The following is an 18,010-nucleotide window of genomic DNA, read 5'->3' on the forward strand; positions in this document are numbered from 1 at the left end:
TCTATGTACAATATTATATCATCTGGGAATAATGACAGTTTCACTTACTCCTTTTCAATTTGGATCCCTTTTATCCTTCTTCATGTCTAATTGCTATGGCTAAGACTTCCAGTACTATGTTAAATAAGAGTGGTGAAAATGGGCATCCCTATCTTGTTTTTGTTCTTATGGGAAATGTTTTTAGTTTTTGCCCATTGAGTGTGATGTTGGCTGTCAGTTTTTTGCATATTGCCTTTATTATGTCAAGATATGATCCCTCTATTCCCATATTGCTGAGCGTTTCTATCAGAAATAGATGCTTGATTTTGTTGAGCACTTTTTCAGCATCTATTGATAGGATCATAATGATTTTTATCTTTCACTTTGTTTATGTGGTGTATCAATTTTATTGATTTGCAAATATTGTACCAGCCATGCATTCCTGAGATGAATCCCACTTGATCATGATGAATAATTTTTTTGATGTATTGCTGGATCCGATTTGCTAATATTTTGCTAAGGATTTTGGCATTTGTGTTCATCGGGGATATTCGCCTGTAGTTTTCTTTCTTGTAGTGTCTTTATCTGGTTTTGGAAATAGGATTATGCTGGCCTCATAAAGTAAGTTTGGAAGTCTTCCATCTTCTTGGATTTTTTGGAATGGTTTGAGGAGAATGCGTGTTAGATCTTCTTTGAATCTTTGGTAATACTTCCCTGTGAAGTCTTAGTTGTTATTGGTCTATTCAAGTTTTCTATCTTTTCCTGATTCACTTTTGGGAGACTCTGTGTTTCTAGAAATTTGTCCATTTCGCCTACATCGTCCAACTTTTTTGCATGTAAGTGTTCATCATATGTTTTGATGATCCTTTGTATTTCTGTGGTGTCAGTTGTTACTGCTCCTCTGTCGTTTCTGATTTTGTTTATTTGGGTCCTCTCTTTTTTTTTCTTGGTGAGTCTGACTAAGGGTCCATCAATTTTGTTTATTTTTTCACAGAACCAGCTCTTTGTTTCATTGATCTTTTGAATTTTTTTTTAATCCTCACCCGAAGACATTTTTGCATTTATCTTCAGATAGAGTCGGAGGGAGAGAGGGAGGAAGAGAGAGAGAAGCATCGATGTGAGAGAGACACATCGACTGGTTGCCACCCACACAACCCCAACAGGGGCTGGGGACAAACTGCAAGCTAGGTACATGCCGAACCAAACCCAGGACTCTGGTCCATGGGCCGACGCTCTAACTGCTGAGCCAAACTGGCCAGGGCTTTTGAATTATTTTTTTAAATTTCTATGTCATTAATTTTGCTCTGACCTTTACAATTTCATTTTTTCTACTTGCTCTGGGTTTTTCTCTTTGTTTATTTCTAGTTCTTTTTTTAATTTTTGTTGTTTTTCTTTATTGATTTGAGAGAGAAGTGAGAGGAAGAAAGAGGGAATCATCGATGAGAGAGGACATCATTTGGGTGCCTCCTGCATGTTCCCCACTGGGGATCAGGCCCACAACCTGGGCATGTGTCCTGATCAATAGTTGAACCAGTGACTTCTTGGTCGACCCTCAACCTCTGAGACACACCGGCCAAACTAATTTCTAGTTCTTTAAGTTGTAGAGTTATAAGGTCAATTAGGAATTTTTCTTGTTTTTTGAGGTAGGACTGTAGTGCTATGAACTTCCTTCTCAGGACTACTTTCACTGTGTCCCATAGATTTTGTGTTGTTGTGTGTTCATTTTCATTGGTTTCCAGGAAGTTTTAAAGTTTCTTCCTTGATCTCTTTGGTAACACATTCATTGTTTAATAACATGCTATTTAACCTCCAAGTGTTTGAATATTTTTGTTGTAATTGATTTCTAGTTTCATGCCACTGTCTTCTGTGAAGATGCTTGATATGATTTCAATCTTCTTGAATTTATAGAGACTTACTTTGTGTCCTAACATATGATTTATCTTTGAGAATGTCCCTTGTGCACTTGAGAAGAATGTATATTCTGCAGCTTTGGGGTGAAATGTTCTATAAATATCAGTTAAGTCCAACTGATCTAGTTCGTCATTTAAAAACTATCTGTCCTTGTTAATTTTTTGTCTAGAGGATCTTTCCAGTGGTGTCAGTGGGGTGTTCAAGTCACCCACTATGAGTGTATTGCTATTGATCTCTCCCTTGAAGTCCTCCAAAAGTTTTTAAATATATTTTGGTGCTCCTGTATTTGGTACATATATGTTTACCAGGGTTATATTCACTTCTTGGATTGATCCTTTTAATATTATGTAGTGACCTTCTTTATCTCTTATTATGGGCCTTGTTTTGAAGTTGATCTTATCAGATATGAGTACTGCTACACCAGCTTTTTTTTTTTTTTTTTCCATTTCCATTTGCTTGGAAAATTTTTTTCCATCAAATCACTTTCATCCTGTGTGTCTTTAGTTGTGTGTTTGGTCTCTTGTAGATAACATATATTTGGGTCATAGTTTCTTATCAAATCAGTTACTCTATGTCTTTTGATTGGAGCATTTACGCCATTTGCATTTAAGGTTATTATTGATGGATACTTATTAGTTCCCATTTTTATTTTATGTCTGTGTTCCTCTTTCTCTCTCTGTTTCTTCTTACAACAGTCCCTTTAGCATTTCTTGCAGTGCTGGTTTGGTGGTGGTAAATTCCTTTAGCTTTTTTTTTGTTTGCCTGTGAAGCTCTTTATTTTTTCTTTAATTTTGAATAATAGTCTTGCTGGATAGATAGAATAGTCTTGGATTCAGACTCTTGCTTTTCATTACTTTGTATACTTCATGCCACTCCCTTCTGGCCTGCAATGTTTCTATTGAGAAATCAGCTGACAGTCTAATAGGAGCTCCATGTAGATAAATTTCTGTCTCTCTCTTGATTCCTTTGAGATTCTTTTTTTTGCCCTGGCAGGTTTGGCATATCAGCCTGCAGACCAGAGAGTCCTGAGTTTGGTTCCTGCTAGGGGCACATACCCCCCCAAAAAAAAGTTCTTTCTTTGTATTTAATGTTTGCCATTTTAATTATGATGTGTCTAGCTGTGCGTTTTTTTGTGTTCATCTTGCTTGGGACTCTGTGTTTCCTGGACTTGTGTGACTTTTTCCTTCACCAATTTAGGGAAGTTTTCTGTCATTATTTCTTCAAACAGGTTCTCTATTTCTTTCTTTGATTTTTCTACTTCCAGTACCCCTATGATGCGAATGTTGTTACATTCTATATTGTCCCGAGGCTCCCTTAAACTCCTCCTGCTTTTTAATTTTTTTTCCCATTTGCTGCTCTATTGGGGTGTTTTTGTCTTTTAACTCGCTGATTTGGTCTTCAGCTTCTTCTAATCTATTGCATACTTCTTAGGCTTTTTCATAACAGCTATGTCATTTTTTATTTCCTCTTGATTTGTATTCATAGTTTCTACCTCTTTACTTTAGCTGATGTAGTTTCTACTGAAGTCTTCATAATTCTTATTAAGTTGCTTGTAGTTCTCACGAAATTATTTGAGCACCCTTAAAGTCTTTGGTTTGAATTCTTTATCTGAAAAATTGTTTTTTTTCCATTTTCTGTAGTTCCTTTTCTGGTGATTCCTCCTTTTCTTTCATTTGAGTGTTGTTTCTTTGTCTCACCATTTTAGCAGTCTGGTAGTACTAGGCATGGTGGGGGATCGTAGAATGTGTAGACAGATTGATGTGTATCAAATAAGGCTACTGTGCCTCCCAGACTGTTTTGGTGTGTGGAGCCTTTTGCCTGCTGTGGATCCGGAGGATTGACAACTGGCAGCTGGTATTGGTCTGTAGTGTTAGGCACTCTTGGAGGTGTGTCGGTCCAGCTGGTGCACTGCTGCATTACATAGGTTCCACTGGTGCAGTGCTGCGCTACTGCGGGGGGTGTGTCCTGCTGGTACTCTTCTGGGGGTTTGTGGGTCCCACTAGTGTGCTGCCGGGGTGCACGGGTCCTTCTAATGCTCTGTTGGGGTACGTGGGTTCCTCTCGTGCTCTGCCGGGGTGCGTGGGTCCTGCTGGTGCCCTGCTGGGATACATGGGGTTCCGCTGGTGCTTTGCTGGGGTGCATGGGTCTCGCTGGTGCCCTGCTGTGGTGTGTGGGTCCCACTGGGGTGCTCTGCTGCCTGGTGGGGCTCAGCTCCTGATCAGTTGCTGCTGGGGGTGAGTGTTAGCTCCTGGTTTGCGCTGCTACTGCTGTTGCTGTTGCCAGGGGGTGCTTTCAACTGCCAATCCTCTGCTGCTGTTGGGGGCTGAGGATTCTTAGCTCCTGAGACTTTGCTGCTGCTGGGGAGGGCCTTCAGTCCAAATTCGCTGCTGCAGTTGTCAGGGCAGGTCTCAGCTGTGCCAGTCTTGCTGCTGCTTAGGTTGCAGCACTACTCCTAATCAGACTCTGCTGATGCCTCTAGGGATGGGTGTCAGCTGCTGATATGTGCTGCTGCTGACTGGGGATGGATGTCTGCTCCAGAGACTCTGCTGCTGGGGGTGTGTCTTGGCTCCCATGCCTCAGCTGCTGTTGGGGGTGGGGCTCCACTCTTGCCCAGTCATTGCTGCTGTGGGGGAAGGTGCTGGGCTCCCAAGCTGGTGCTACTGCTGCTGGGGGTGAGTCTCAGCTCCAGTGCCTCAGCTGCTGTTGGGGTAGGGCTCCACTCCCACCCAGTCACTACTGCTGTGGGGGAAGGTGCTGGGCTCTGATCAGGCTGCTGCTTGTGGGGATGGTGCTAGGCTCCCGGCCGGTTGCACCTACTGCATCAGGCACCTCAATAGCACCACTACTGTGTACTGGTTCACTTTGACACAGTGTGGCCCACTGGTCCGATGGTGCAAGGCACTCTGGTGGACTCAGGCCACTGGGCCCTAGCTGCTCCCTGCTGCGTCCTCCCAGAAAAGGCCAGGGATCTTCCAAAATAGCAGGGTCTCCCAGCTGCGCAAGAAGAAGATCCCTGACAAGCTCCTTACCACGGTTGCCAGCTGCTCCCCGTCCACAGCACAGGAACCCTTTGCCCCACGTTTCTGCACTGCTCAAGGTTGTTCATCCACACTCATGTCCACTCACACTCGTTCACACACACCATTGCTCTGATCCTGCCCGCTGCCATCTTCCTATATTCTGCTTATAATTTTATTTTTTTAATAAACTGAATGAGTTATTTCATTTTTTCAAAACAATTCTATTTAAGATTTCACCTTGTCAGATTCCTCCCCAACAAACACACCACTTATTGAAATGTGTAGAAAGAGTGAGCTGATCCTTATTCGTCAATCATAGTTATAATAAAATATAATGAAATCAATTTAAAAGAGGTTTCTATGTGTATATGCAGCATTCTCTGATATCATCTGCCTACAACCCCCCTTTGCTTCTAAAGAGACCTAATTGATTCTGCCATTAGAATTTGGAGATCCAATTTTTATTGTCTTTTCGTCTGTTTGTTTGTTTTTCATTTAATTTATTTGGTTGACATTGGTTAATTTAAACTTTTTCTTTTTTTTAAAAAAATCAACTTTACCAAGATATAGTTTCTGTAGATTAAAATTCACACATTTTAAGTGTACAGAATGATGACTTGTGACAAATATGTATAACCATGTAATGACACTCAGTCAAAATGTATTTCCACTTCCCAAAGAACTAATTCTTCCCATATTTAATAACCTAAAGATATAATTTTACTTCTTCGTGTTTAGTATTTATGATTATAATTTTACTCATCAGGAGTACCTTGAAAGAACTCTTGAAATTACATGCTTTTTATCAATGGGAGTCCATTTCAGATTGACAGAATAGTTTATGACCTAAAGAAGGTTTAGATACAGTTGATCCTTTAACAACACAGGTTTGAAATGCTCAGGTCTACTTATACAAGGATTTTCCCCTCCAAAAAATCACATAATCAGCTCTCTGTATCCCAGGATTTCATATCCATGAATTCAGCCAAATTGAAAACAGTATATTTGATCTGTTGGGAATTGGAGGATGGTCCTGGCACCAATACTGCATAGATACCAAGGATGCCTGTAAGTTACGTTTTTGGGAAATCAAAAGTTATATTTGGATTTTTGACTGCATGAAGGGCTGGTGCCTCAAACCCCCACATTTTCAAGAGTGATTTTAAGAGCCTCTGCCACAAAGTAACTTTTACTTGTGGTAATTAATAAGTAGCAATTTAATGTGTTTTATTTACTTTTTTAAAAATTGTCTGAAAATAAAGGCTGTATAATAGGGCATGAATAACCTGTCTTCAGTACTGTTGAATATTGTCTATAGTACTGTTTTAGCATAAAAAATAAAATCACATAATAACAGTTTCTCATTTTTTTAGGAAATTGCATGTTGTGGAGGAACTCTTTTAAACTTTTTTATTCATCCCAATCTCCCAACCTAGACTCTCTCATTCCTGTAGTTGATAGGGCATACTTGTTGGTGGTACTTAACTCAGCATCCTGAAAATGAATGAGAGCTATACAGGGTGGGGCAAAAGTAGGTGTACAGTTGTGAGTATTTGAAACATAGAACTTATTCTTGTATTATTATTTCTAATTATTTTCCATACGAACAACTGTAAACTGTTTTTTTGCCCCATCCTGTATATCACATAACTAAAACGTTCTTTAAAATGGTTTTAATTAAAAGGGCAGACATTATTTTTCTTATTTTATAGATTAGTAAAAATTAAGTCAAATTAAGTTCAATGTGCCATTGTAGTTTTTGTTGGACCTGTGAATTAAGACTGTATATATTTTGATGACTTTTAGTGGCTGTTGGCTCCATGCTTTTTCCTATAAGGGTACAGTTCATTTCAGAGACTTTTCTCCACATTCCTAAATGTGATTTGAATTCGAGCTGGTAATCACTGTCAAGGAGCCTGACAGAGGTTATCAAGTAATTATTTTCATACTGACTCACTGAGTTTTTAACTTGAATGTTTTACATTTATACAGTTGAAATTTAACATTGTTTTAATTACTAGGCCAGGGTTCTTTGTCTTCAAGGTTGATTTTAACCCTTCTTTCAAAATTATGTTAATTTTTAACCCAAGTTTTTTTTTTTTTATATAAACCATCCATCATTATTATGAGTAATAATATTTACATAATAATATTTGAGATAAAAAATAAACTAGCTAAAAGTAGTATGAAAGAATGAGATGAAAAGGGGGTTAACTTTGTTTTTGATTGATATTTATGTGGAAGTTACTGAGCAACTTTTCATGATAAGTTAAGAGAAAACAATTTAACTTTACTAGATTAAGGGACATTTTATTTTAATTTATAGAAGAGTATTCTGATGATAGAGAATATCAGAAAGACCCTTGAAGGAAGAAAAGGTTATTCAAACTAAGGCAGCCAGCTATATGTTTGGATAGTGCCAGTATATATCAATGTCAATTTTTAGGGCCCTCCCTACGATATAAATTTGTTGTTTTATATCTTTGTCTTTTCCTTCCCAAATATTTCTCTCAGTATTTTTTATTATACTTACCTAATAACAGAATATTCAATTTAAAAAAGTATCTAAAGAACTTTGAAGTCTTAAACAAGAGATTTTTTGTATAGATAGGAGTTTGGTGGAGGGAAGAAAAAAACAACCATATAAAACTTTCCAAACAGTAGTCAGATGAAATTTAATGTTTAGTATGGAATAGAAAAATATTAACTATAAACTCTGTTGTTCCACAGGTACTGTGAGAATAGAGATGTTTCGAAATATGCAGAATGCCGAAATCATCAGAAAAATGACGGAAGAATTTGATGAGGTATAGAATTTCAATATTTATATAAATGGTTTACTTATACTTTTAAATGGTGAATATGTTGATTATTTTAAGGTGTTTTTTTTTGTTTGTTTTTTTTACTGTGTTTAGTATAAGTGAAGATATACTATTTTCTCATTTATATGATAATCCATACTGCTAATTCCAAAATTAATGATCTCTGAGGATTTGATTACATTGCATGGAGGTAGCACTAAATGATAACCAATAAGGATAAGAAAATTAGTAGTATGAGATATAAGTAGATTCTTGACGTTTATTCTTGAAGACCACCTAAAATTCCTGAATTTATAAATGCATCTCCAACAGTTTCATATTCTGTGGGGTGCTAGTCCTATTCAATGCTTTTAAAAAAAAGGATTTGGCGGTCAAAGGAGTGTGAGCAGATTGCATATTATATCTTATACATTGTCAAAAAAGAGATCTTTTTAAGGTACTTAAAAATACTATTGGAGGATTAAACTTTAACCCAAAGTTTCCAAAATTATTTTATGTGGAGCTTAACCACCCACCCCCATTTGTGTGTGTGTATGTGTGTGTGTAAAACTTAAGCATGTTTTAGGGACACTGAGAATATTGTGATTTATAATACATGTTTTCTTTGCTAGTCTATACATGTTAATCATGTATAACTCATTTTTCTGCATGGTTTTTTGTTTTCGCTCAAGTAATTTTACACTGATTGTATGTTGAAACACGTACACAGTTTTATTTCTGTATTATATTTATAGTGAACTCAATTCATGCCATGCTTTCATCCACCATTAATTCCAATTTTAACGTTATGCATTTTGCCCTGGCCAGTTTGACTCTGATTAGAACGTCAGCCTAAGGACCAAAGGGTCACAGGTTCGACGCCCAGTCAAGGGCATGTACCAGGTTGCACGTTTGGTCTGATCCTTGGCCTTGAGAGAGACAGCCAGTTTATGTGTTTCTCTCACAATGGTGTTTCTCTCTCTCTGTTTCTCTGTCTCCCTCCTTCCCTTCTATTCTTTCTAAAAATCAATGGAAAAATATGCTTGGGTGAGGGTTAACAACAAAAATAAACGTTATGCCTTTTGATTTAAGCAAGAATGCTATTTCCCAGTAGATGTTCCTTTTTCTTGACTTTCAACACTAACAACAAAGATTTATTTTCTCCTAGGTCTACTCTTTTATTTTTTTAAGATAGAGAGGAAGGGGGAGAGAGAGAGAAACATTGATATGAGGGGGAAACATTGACTGGCTGCCTCTGCACACCCCCCACCTGGGCATGTACCCAGACTGGGAATCGAACCGGTGACCTCCCAGTCCATGGGACAATGCTCAATCCACTGAGCCACACTGGCCGAGCTAGGTCCACTCTTTCAGTGAAGTGGACTCAGGCTTTCTAGTTGTAGTAGTAGTAGTAATTTTTAATTTAAAAATACTCATACATTGCACAATATATGTCTTTCTCATCAGGTGTTCTTTACTCTAGCAATACACACCCAAAAATTTTCATGTCATATTTACAAAAACATTCTGTCAGTGACTTTCAGGCTATTTAGTCGAATTCTGTGGGAAGTAGGGGAGATCTTATATTGTGATTCATATATATATATACATATATATATATTTATTTCCTTGTCTTCATTTCTGTAATCCAGAATAAGCTCTGAAATTCCAAAGGACTTCTTTGTAATTTCATCAGTGGCAAAACCTGGCCTCAACCAATATGAGGCTATTTAAGTCTTTTATTTATTCCAATTAGTAAAAATATTTGTTTGTATTTCTGGTGAAATATTAATGTGCTTGATTTTAAGGGGCTGGCCCAGATTGTTTTGGGGTATATGATGGAATACAAGCTATATACACTGTATTAACTTATGAAACTAAAAAATATTTCTGTGGGCCCTGGCTAGTTTGGCTCAGAGGTTAGAGAGCCAGCCCGCAGACTAAAGAGTCTCATGTTTGATTCTAGTCAAGGGGCATGTACCTCGGTTGCAATTTGGTTCCTGGCTCTGGTCAGGGTTGTGCGGGAGATAACCAGTTGATCTCTCAATCTCTCTCTTCCCCTCCCATTCTATCTGAATATAAATGGAAAACAAAATCCTCAGGTCAGGATTAAAAAAATATATGTATGTATTTCTGTGGGATCACTTTTCCTAAAAAAAATTTTGTTGTTGCCCTAGTTGGTTTGGCCCAGCAGTTAGAATGTCAGCTTGCAGACCAAAGAGTCTCGGGTTCGATTTTGGTCAAGAGCATGTAACTCAGTTGTGGTTTGGTCCCTGGCCCTGGTTTGGTAGTGTGGGAGGCAACCAGTTGATGTCTCTCTCTCTCTCTCTCTCTCTCTCTCTCTCTCTCTCTCTTTCTCTCTCTCCCCCCCTCCCACTCTATCTGAAGATAAATTGAAAAATATCCTTGGGTGATTGTTAATTCATGAGTTTATATGTGGCAAATAGAACATAAGGAAGCCAAGTGCAAGTGACAGATTTACTAACCAGCTACTCAACTAACAATCATGCCAGACTTGGAATAAAGGTGATTCAGGTTACCAGAATTAATAGTACGCATCTTGGATTTTCAAGGCAATTACTCATGATGGAATGATTATTAAGAGTTTAAGACAATAGTTACCAAATTTTGCTGCACATTAACATCACCTAAGAATATTTTACATAATTTAAAAAAATTTATATTACAGTTTATATTCAGTATTATTTTGTATAGTTTCAGGTATACAGAATAGTGGTTCGACAGTCATTTGCTTTACAAAATGTCTCACTGATATTTTCAGTACCTAACTTGCACCATACATAGTTATTATAATATTATTGACTATATATTCTTTGCTGGACTTTACATCTCCATGACTGTTTTGTTTATTTGTTTTTTTAATCCTCACCTGAGGATATTCTGTTTATCATCAGATAGAATGAAAGGGAGGGTGGAAGGGAGGAGAGAGAGAGGAATATTGATGTGAGAGAGACATGTCAGTTGGTTGCCTCCCGCATGACCCTGGCCAGTGCTGGGGACAAACTGCAACCAAGGTACGTGCCCTTGACTGGAATCAAACCCGTGACTCATTGGACCATGGGCCGAAGTTTTAACCGCTGAGCCAAACCAGCCAGGGCTCTATGACTATTTTGTAACTAACCAATCTGTACTTCTCAGTTACTTCACCTTTTTCACCCAGTCTCCCAAACTCTTTCCCCTCTGGCAACCATGTCTGTTCTCTGTATTTATGAACCTGTTTCTGTTTTGTTTGTTTATATTTATTGTTCTTTCGATTCCACATATAAGTGAAATCATATGGTATTTGTCTGTTCTGACTGACTTATTATTCACTGAGCATAATACCCTCTAGGTCCATCCATGCTGTCGCAAATGGTTAAGATTTCATTTCTTTTTATGGCCAAGAAATATTCCATTGTATATATGTGTCACAGGTTTTCAATCCACTTGACTATTGATGGGCAGTTCTGTTGTTTCCATAGCTTGGGGATTATAAATAATGCTGCAGTGAACAAAGGGGTGCATATATTTTTTAAAATTAGTCTTGGGTTTCTTCAGATATATACCCCAAAATGGAATCACTGGATCACAAGGCAGTTCCACTTTTAATTTTGGGGGGCACCACCATACTGTATTTCACAGTGGATGTACCAATCTGTATCCTACCAATAGTGCACAAGGGCTCCCTTTTCTCCACAGTCTCTTTAACACTTGCTGTTTGTTGATTTATTGATGCTAGCCATTCTGACAGGTGTGAGGTGATATCTCATTATGGTTTTAATTTGCATTTCTGTGATGATTAGTGACACTGAGCATATTTTCATGTGTCTCTTGGCCATCTATATGTCCTCTTTGGAGAAGTATCTATTTATTTATGTTTGTAGCCTATTTTCTAATTGGATTGTTTGATTTTTTTGGTGTTGACCTGTATAAATTCTTTATAAATTTTGAATATTAACTCCTTATCAGATGTATCATTGGTGAATATTCTCTCCCATTCAGTGAGGTGTCTTTTCATTTTATTGATGGCTTGGCTGTGCAAAATCATTTTTTAAATTTTTTTTTGTCCTCACCCGAGGATATTTTTTCGTTTTTTGTTCAGATAGAGTGAGAGGGAGAGAGAGGAAGAGAGAGAGAGAAAAACATCGACGTGAAAGGGAAACATCGAGTGGTTGCCACCTGTACGACCCAACCAGGGCTGGGAACAAACTGCAACCTCGGTATGTGCTCTTAGCGGGAACTGAACCTGAGTCTCTCTGGACCACAGGCCGATGCTCTAACCGCTGAGCAAAAATGGCCAGGGCGTGTGCAAAATCTTTTTAGTTTGATGTAGTCCCATTTGTTTATTTATTTCTTTGGTTTCTCATGTTTGAGGAAATATATCAGAAAAAAATATTACTAAGAGAAATGTCCAAGATTTTACTGCCTGTGTTTTCTTCAAGGATTTTTATGGTATTGAGTCCTACATTTAAGTATTTAATCCATTTTTAGTTTATTCTTTCATATGATGTAAGAAGATGGTCTAGTTTCATTTTTTTGCTTGTATCTCTCCAGTTTTCCCATCACCATTTATTGAATAGATTGTCTTTACCTCATTTGTATGGTCTTGCCTCCTTTGTCAAATATTAATTGACCATATAAGAGTGGGTTTATTTCTGGGCTCCATTCTATTCTGTTGTTGATCTATATGTCTGCTTTTATGCCAGATTCTTGCTGTTTTGATTACCGTGGCCTTGATATCAAGTAGCGTGATTCCTCCAACTTTGTTATTCTGCTTCAAGATTGGTTTAGCTATTTAGGGTCTTTTGTGGTTCTATCTGAATTTTTGAATTATTTGTTAATAGTTTTGTGGATTGTGCCATTGGTATTTTGGTAGGAATTGTGTTCAATCTGTAGATTGCTTTGGGTAGTGTAGACATTTTAACAATGGTAATTAGTTCTTTCCATGAGCATAGTATATTCTTCCATGTATTTGTATCTTTCTGTTTCTTTCGTTACTGTCTTATAATTAGTTCCCCTTTTTGATAGTTCATTATTGGTATATAAAAATGTTAGTGATTTCTGAGTATTTACTTTGTATTCCTGCTATTTTATTTATTTATCAGTTCTAGTAGGTTTTTAATGGAATCTTTAGGGTTCTCTATATACAGTATCATATCATCTGTAAATAATGAAAGTTTTACTTCTTTCTTTCCTACTTGGATGCCTTTAATTTTTTTTCTTGTCTTATTGCTGAGGCTAGGACTTCTATTTATATGGTATATTGTGTTAATTGACTTGCAGATATTGTACCAACCTTGCATCCCAGGAATAAATTCCACTTGATCATGGGGTGTGATTTTTAAAATGTATTGCTGGATTCGATTTGCTAATACTTTGTTGAGGGTTTTAGCATCTGTGTTCATCCGGGATATTGGCTTATAATTTTCTTTCACTGTGGTGTCTTTATCTGGTTTTGGAATTAGGATAATGCTGGCCTCGTAAAATTAGTTTGAGAGTCTTTCTTCCTCTTAAATTTTTTGGAATAATTTGAGAAGCATAAGTGGTAGTTCTTTGAATGTTTGATAAAATTTATCTGGGAAGCCATCCAGTCCAAGATCTTGATTTTCTCTTTTTTTTTTTTTTTTTTTTTTTGAGGTAGGCCTGTAAATCTATAAATTTTATCATCTAGGGATATTTAAAAACTACTGATGCCTTCCTCCCTTTTACATCCCTTAGACATTGTGATGTAATTTGTTTAGACATGTACTTGGGCATAGGAATTTTTAAGAGCTCACCAGGTGATTTTAATATACAGCAAAGTTTGTGAACTATCGTTCTAAGGGACATAAAATAAAGCCAAAATTTAAGTTAGAAAAACATTTCATATATGAAAATAAAATAGGGGGAAACAAATGAATATGCACAATAACAGTAAATAATTGCTTTTCTAAGATTTTGAGATAACTAGAGGATGATGAGGTATTCAGCAAAATGAAGTTTATTGTATACCTTAGAAAATATTCCTGTGAATGTTGTCAGATATTCAGGATATATTGAAAGAATAGTAAACTGTTACCAAAACTGATGATCAGTTAAATGTAGACAAATATTTTTAAAGGCGCTATTTTGTACTCCTAAATATATTTTTCTCCCAACATTGGAGATTACTTACCTAATCAGAGAAGACTAACAATCAGCCCAGCTGGTGTGGCTCAGTGGTTGAGTGTCAACCCATGCACCAAGAGGTCGTTGGTTTGCTTCCTGGTCAGGGCACATGCCCAGGTTTGTAGGCCTGATCTTCAGTGGGGGATATGCGGGAGGTGGCTAATTGATGTTCTTTTTCATTGGCATTTCTTTCTCTCTTCCTCTCTCTCTCAAACAAAATAACAAAAATTTTGCCCTGGCCTGTTTTGCTCAGTGGGCATTGGCCTGTAGACCAGAAGAGTCCCAGGTTTCATTCCCTCTAAGGGCATGTACCTCAGTTGCAGTTTGTCCCTGGCCCCAGTTGGGGTCGTATGGGTGGCAGTCACTTGATGTGTGTATCTCTCACATCGATGTTTCTCTCTCTCTTCCTCCCTCTCTCCCTCCCACTCTATCTTAAGATAAATACAAAAGATGTCCTCAGGTGAGGATAAAAAAAAAAATTAAAGGTAAAAAAAGACTAACAATTACCATTCTATTTTTTTTCCTGTTTTAAAGTACAATTAAGTTTTAATTATATTTTGAATGTATTTGTTTAAAGCACAAGTATATGATATAGTAGATCTATCTTCCAAGGCTGTTCATTATATCTTTAATTACTTTAGCAAGTATTGTCCTTTTTGATACTTCATGTACATTTAAGAAACTGCACATAAATGCCTGCATATCATTAAAATATAAAATTTGTTTTTTTCAAAATACTGTATAGGTTATTTAGTCTTCTGGGAACCAGAGGGATGTTAGTTTTGGTAAATTATCTTTTGTGGCAAAATTTTGAATGATCTTATGGCAAGAATCATTGGATCCGAAAAACTTAGAACAATGTGTGGTTCACAGGAAATAGCCATTAAAATTTTGTTAAATGACTCATAGATAGAGAACCGGTAGACAGCTTTAGTGGTGGAGGGAGGGTTTGTTGGGGAGGGAAGAAGGATTGAGTAAAAAAGAAGAAAAAAGAAAGAGGAAACTTATGGACAGGACAACAGTATGGTGATTACAGTGGGGAGTAGAATGGGTGAAGGTGGAAGAGGCATTGAGGGAATAAATGGTGATGGAAAAAATAAAATAAACATAAAATATGTTTGTTAAATGAGAGAATATAATAAACAATAGCAAAGATAAAGTAATGGTGAGATGAGTTAGAACTGGCTTAGATACAAGTTATTTAAATTTACATAAGGTGGTCCAAGAGTATGTTGTTGCCTGAAAAAGTATAGTGTCGCTTCTATTCCTTATTACAACCTGGTTATAATATTTATTATTAGATAACTTTTTAAAAAACTGTACAAGTGCTTTGTAATTGTACTGTCAATCAAGTTTATAAATGTGCTAATTTCCAAAGAGGTCTATGGCTCCTCAGAGTTAATAGTTACACTTGATTGCTATTGGAGCCAACTTTTGGGAGGTGAACCAAAATGCAATTGTATTTCTTTCCCAGATTAATAGAATCACACTTTCATATATAATTTCTCAGCTGTATTTCCCAAAGGTCAATTTTTATAGTTTTCATATATTAAGTTTGACATATATGTAGGGAAACCTTTGCCGCACAACACATTTGATGTATTCACTTAGTGCCTTTAATTCTCGTCTGTGTTTGTTTGTATTACAGAGATTTTGTGCATCGTACTCTTTTGTAATGATTACAACTTATTCTATAGCTTTTTTTCTCTTCTTGTTTCTAATATGTTCTTCTGTGAATTTATTTAAACTTAAGTATAGAACTTTTCATTTGTTTATCCATTTCAACATTTACTAATCAAAGGATTAAAAATGGTAAGAAATGTACAAATGGTTAAATAGTATATACAAACCAATAAAATATTAAGGAAATGCCAAAGAGGAAAGCTGAAATTACCTTCATTCCCAAATTAAAGTCTGTAAATTTTCTTGATTGTGCATTAAATTAATGAAACATTTTTTTAGCCTATATTCTTACTAGTGAAAACCTAGTATATGGCCAGTTTTATTTATAAAATTATTGTTTCCTCCTTTTCCTCTTTTACACCCTCCTTTTCAAAAGGCTACTTTTTGTCACGAGAGTACTTAATAAATAACTAACTGGTGATTGTTTCAGACTTTCTTAGTTCTATACTAAGTAAGTCTGTTTACTAAGTATCTGTTAAAGATGAAAAAGGAGCCCTGGCTAGTTTAGCAGTTAGAGTGTCCGCCCACAGACCAATGAGACCCGGTTTGATTCCGGCCATGGGCATGTACCTCAGTTGCGGTTTGTCCCCGGCCCTGGTCAGGGTCATGTGGGAGGCAACCAGTCGATGTATTTCTCTCATCAGTATTTCTCTCTCTCTCTCTCCCCTTCCCTCCTAATCTGTCTAAAGATAAATGGAAAAATGTCCTCGGGTGAGGAAATGAATGAATGATTTGTTTTTTGTCCTTCCACCCTTGGTAATCAGAAGACTGTGTGTAGTTTTTGTTTATTATATTATAGTGTGGCTTGCAGGATATGTGTATTTTATTTATAGAATTAATTGCAATTTGTCAAATATCATTAGATCATCATGGTTTTAACTTTTATAGTGGTCTAAGAAGAACTTGTGTGACAAATGCCAGTACTGCCACATTTATTACTTTTCACTTACGATTACATACTCAGATTTTTTTTTTTCTCCAGAAGACTTTATGGTACTATTTCATGAAGAGTTAAAAATTGCATTGGTCGTATTCAACATACAAAGTGAATAAAATCAGTGAAGAGTGCCTAATGTCACCCCCTTTGAGCACTGAACTCTTCTTAACATTCTCTTCTTTTGGGATATGTCAAATACCATTTGTGACACAAAAGAGTCTGAAATTTGGACCTAGTTAGTCAATGTCAAGCTTATTCTGAATATTAAACATTAGTAACAATGAATTTGTTTCTTACATTTTGGTAAAAACAAGGAGTTCTGATATTTTCTTGAAATACACCACTTAGTTTGTGTTATACATATCACTTTGGAGATGGCTCCAAGTTGAGGAAGGTAGACCATTTTAAAGAAAGGAGGCAAAGTTGGAAATGAAAATACCAAAAGACAAAGGAATAACCAAGTACAAAAACTCATGAAGTCAAGAAATTGTAATCAATTTGTGAAAAGGAATAACACAGGCAGTAATACCATAACTGTGAACCTTGCGATGTATATTACTGGAGACAAGAGGAAAAATGTTGACAAATATAATAGAAAATACTTATACTTCTGTGTGCCAGGTACTATTGTAAGTACTTTACATATATTTAATCCTTACAACATTTTTTATGAGGTAGATCTTTTATATTATTATCTTCATTTGAGACTACTGAGGCAGAAGGGGTAAGAAATTTGCCTGAGCTCACACAACCAGTAAATGGCAAAGCTAGGGAGTGAAACCAGACTATCTAGCTTCTTAAGTTCATACTCATGTAAACAAAATTAATTTCAGACTCTAATAAAGAATAAAAAGCATTTTTTCAAGAAAAAGGAGCTGCAGCCCAGGAGACACAGATTCATGTAGCAACCTAAATTGCACTAGAGGGAGAACAAAGGAAGGCATGTTTTATAAAGACATGTTCATAGCAGCACTATTTACAATAGCTAAGATCTGGAAACAGCCCAAGTGTCCATCAGTAGACGAATGGATAAAAACGTTGTGGTACATATATATATAATGGAGTACTATGCAGCTGTAAGAAAGAAAGATCTCTTATCCTTTGAGACGGCATGGAGGGACCTGGAAAATATTATCCTAAGCGAAACAAGCCAAGCAGAAAAAGACAACTACCACATGATCTCACTTATTTGTGGAATATAATGAACATAACAGTCTGAGGAATAGGGTAGACCCAGAAACATGGAAGTAGGGTACAGAATGACAGCCCTCAGAAGAGGGGACATGGGGGGAGGGAAGAGATAAACCACAGAACTTATATGCATGTACGTATAGCCAATGGACATGGACAACGAAGCCGGGGACGGGGCAGGGGGTATGGGGAGGAGGGTGTCAATGGGGTAATAAAGGAGAAACATCTGTAACAAAAATAAAATTAAAAACAAAAAACAAAAGGCAGGTGTCAAAAACCAACAAAGAGTGTATAGAATTTCTGCACCAATTTTCACATAAGTCAGTGATTATGAAACTGGT

At 36.7% G+C, this 18,010-nt stretch overlaps 1 protein-coding gene across 5 annotated transcripts in view; it reads left to right on the forward strand.

Moving 5' to 3' along the window:
• STAG1 (stromal antigen 1) overlaps positions 1-18,010 on the forward strand; it is a 400,292-nt gene that overhangs the window by 194,138 nt on the left and 188,144 nt on the right. For all 5 annotated transcript variants that reach the window (XM_036266503.1, XM_036266505.1, XM_036266501.1 and 2 more), the window contains exon 6: positions 7,641-7,717. In XM_036266503.1, coding sequence (XP_036122396.1) covers positions 7,641-7,717 — 77 coding nt within the window. The remainder of the gene's footprint in view (positions 1-7,640; positions 7,718-18,010) is intronic.

The sequence above is a fragment of the Molossus molossus genome, unplaced genomic scaffold (assembly GCF_014108415.1).
Source record: "Molossus molossus isolate mMolMol1 unplaced genomic scaffold, mMolMol1.p scaffold_m16_p_18, whole genome shotgun sequence".
Lineage (NCBI taxonomy): Eukaryota > Metazoa > Chordata > Mammalia > Chiroptera > Molossidae > Molossus > Molossus molossus.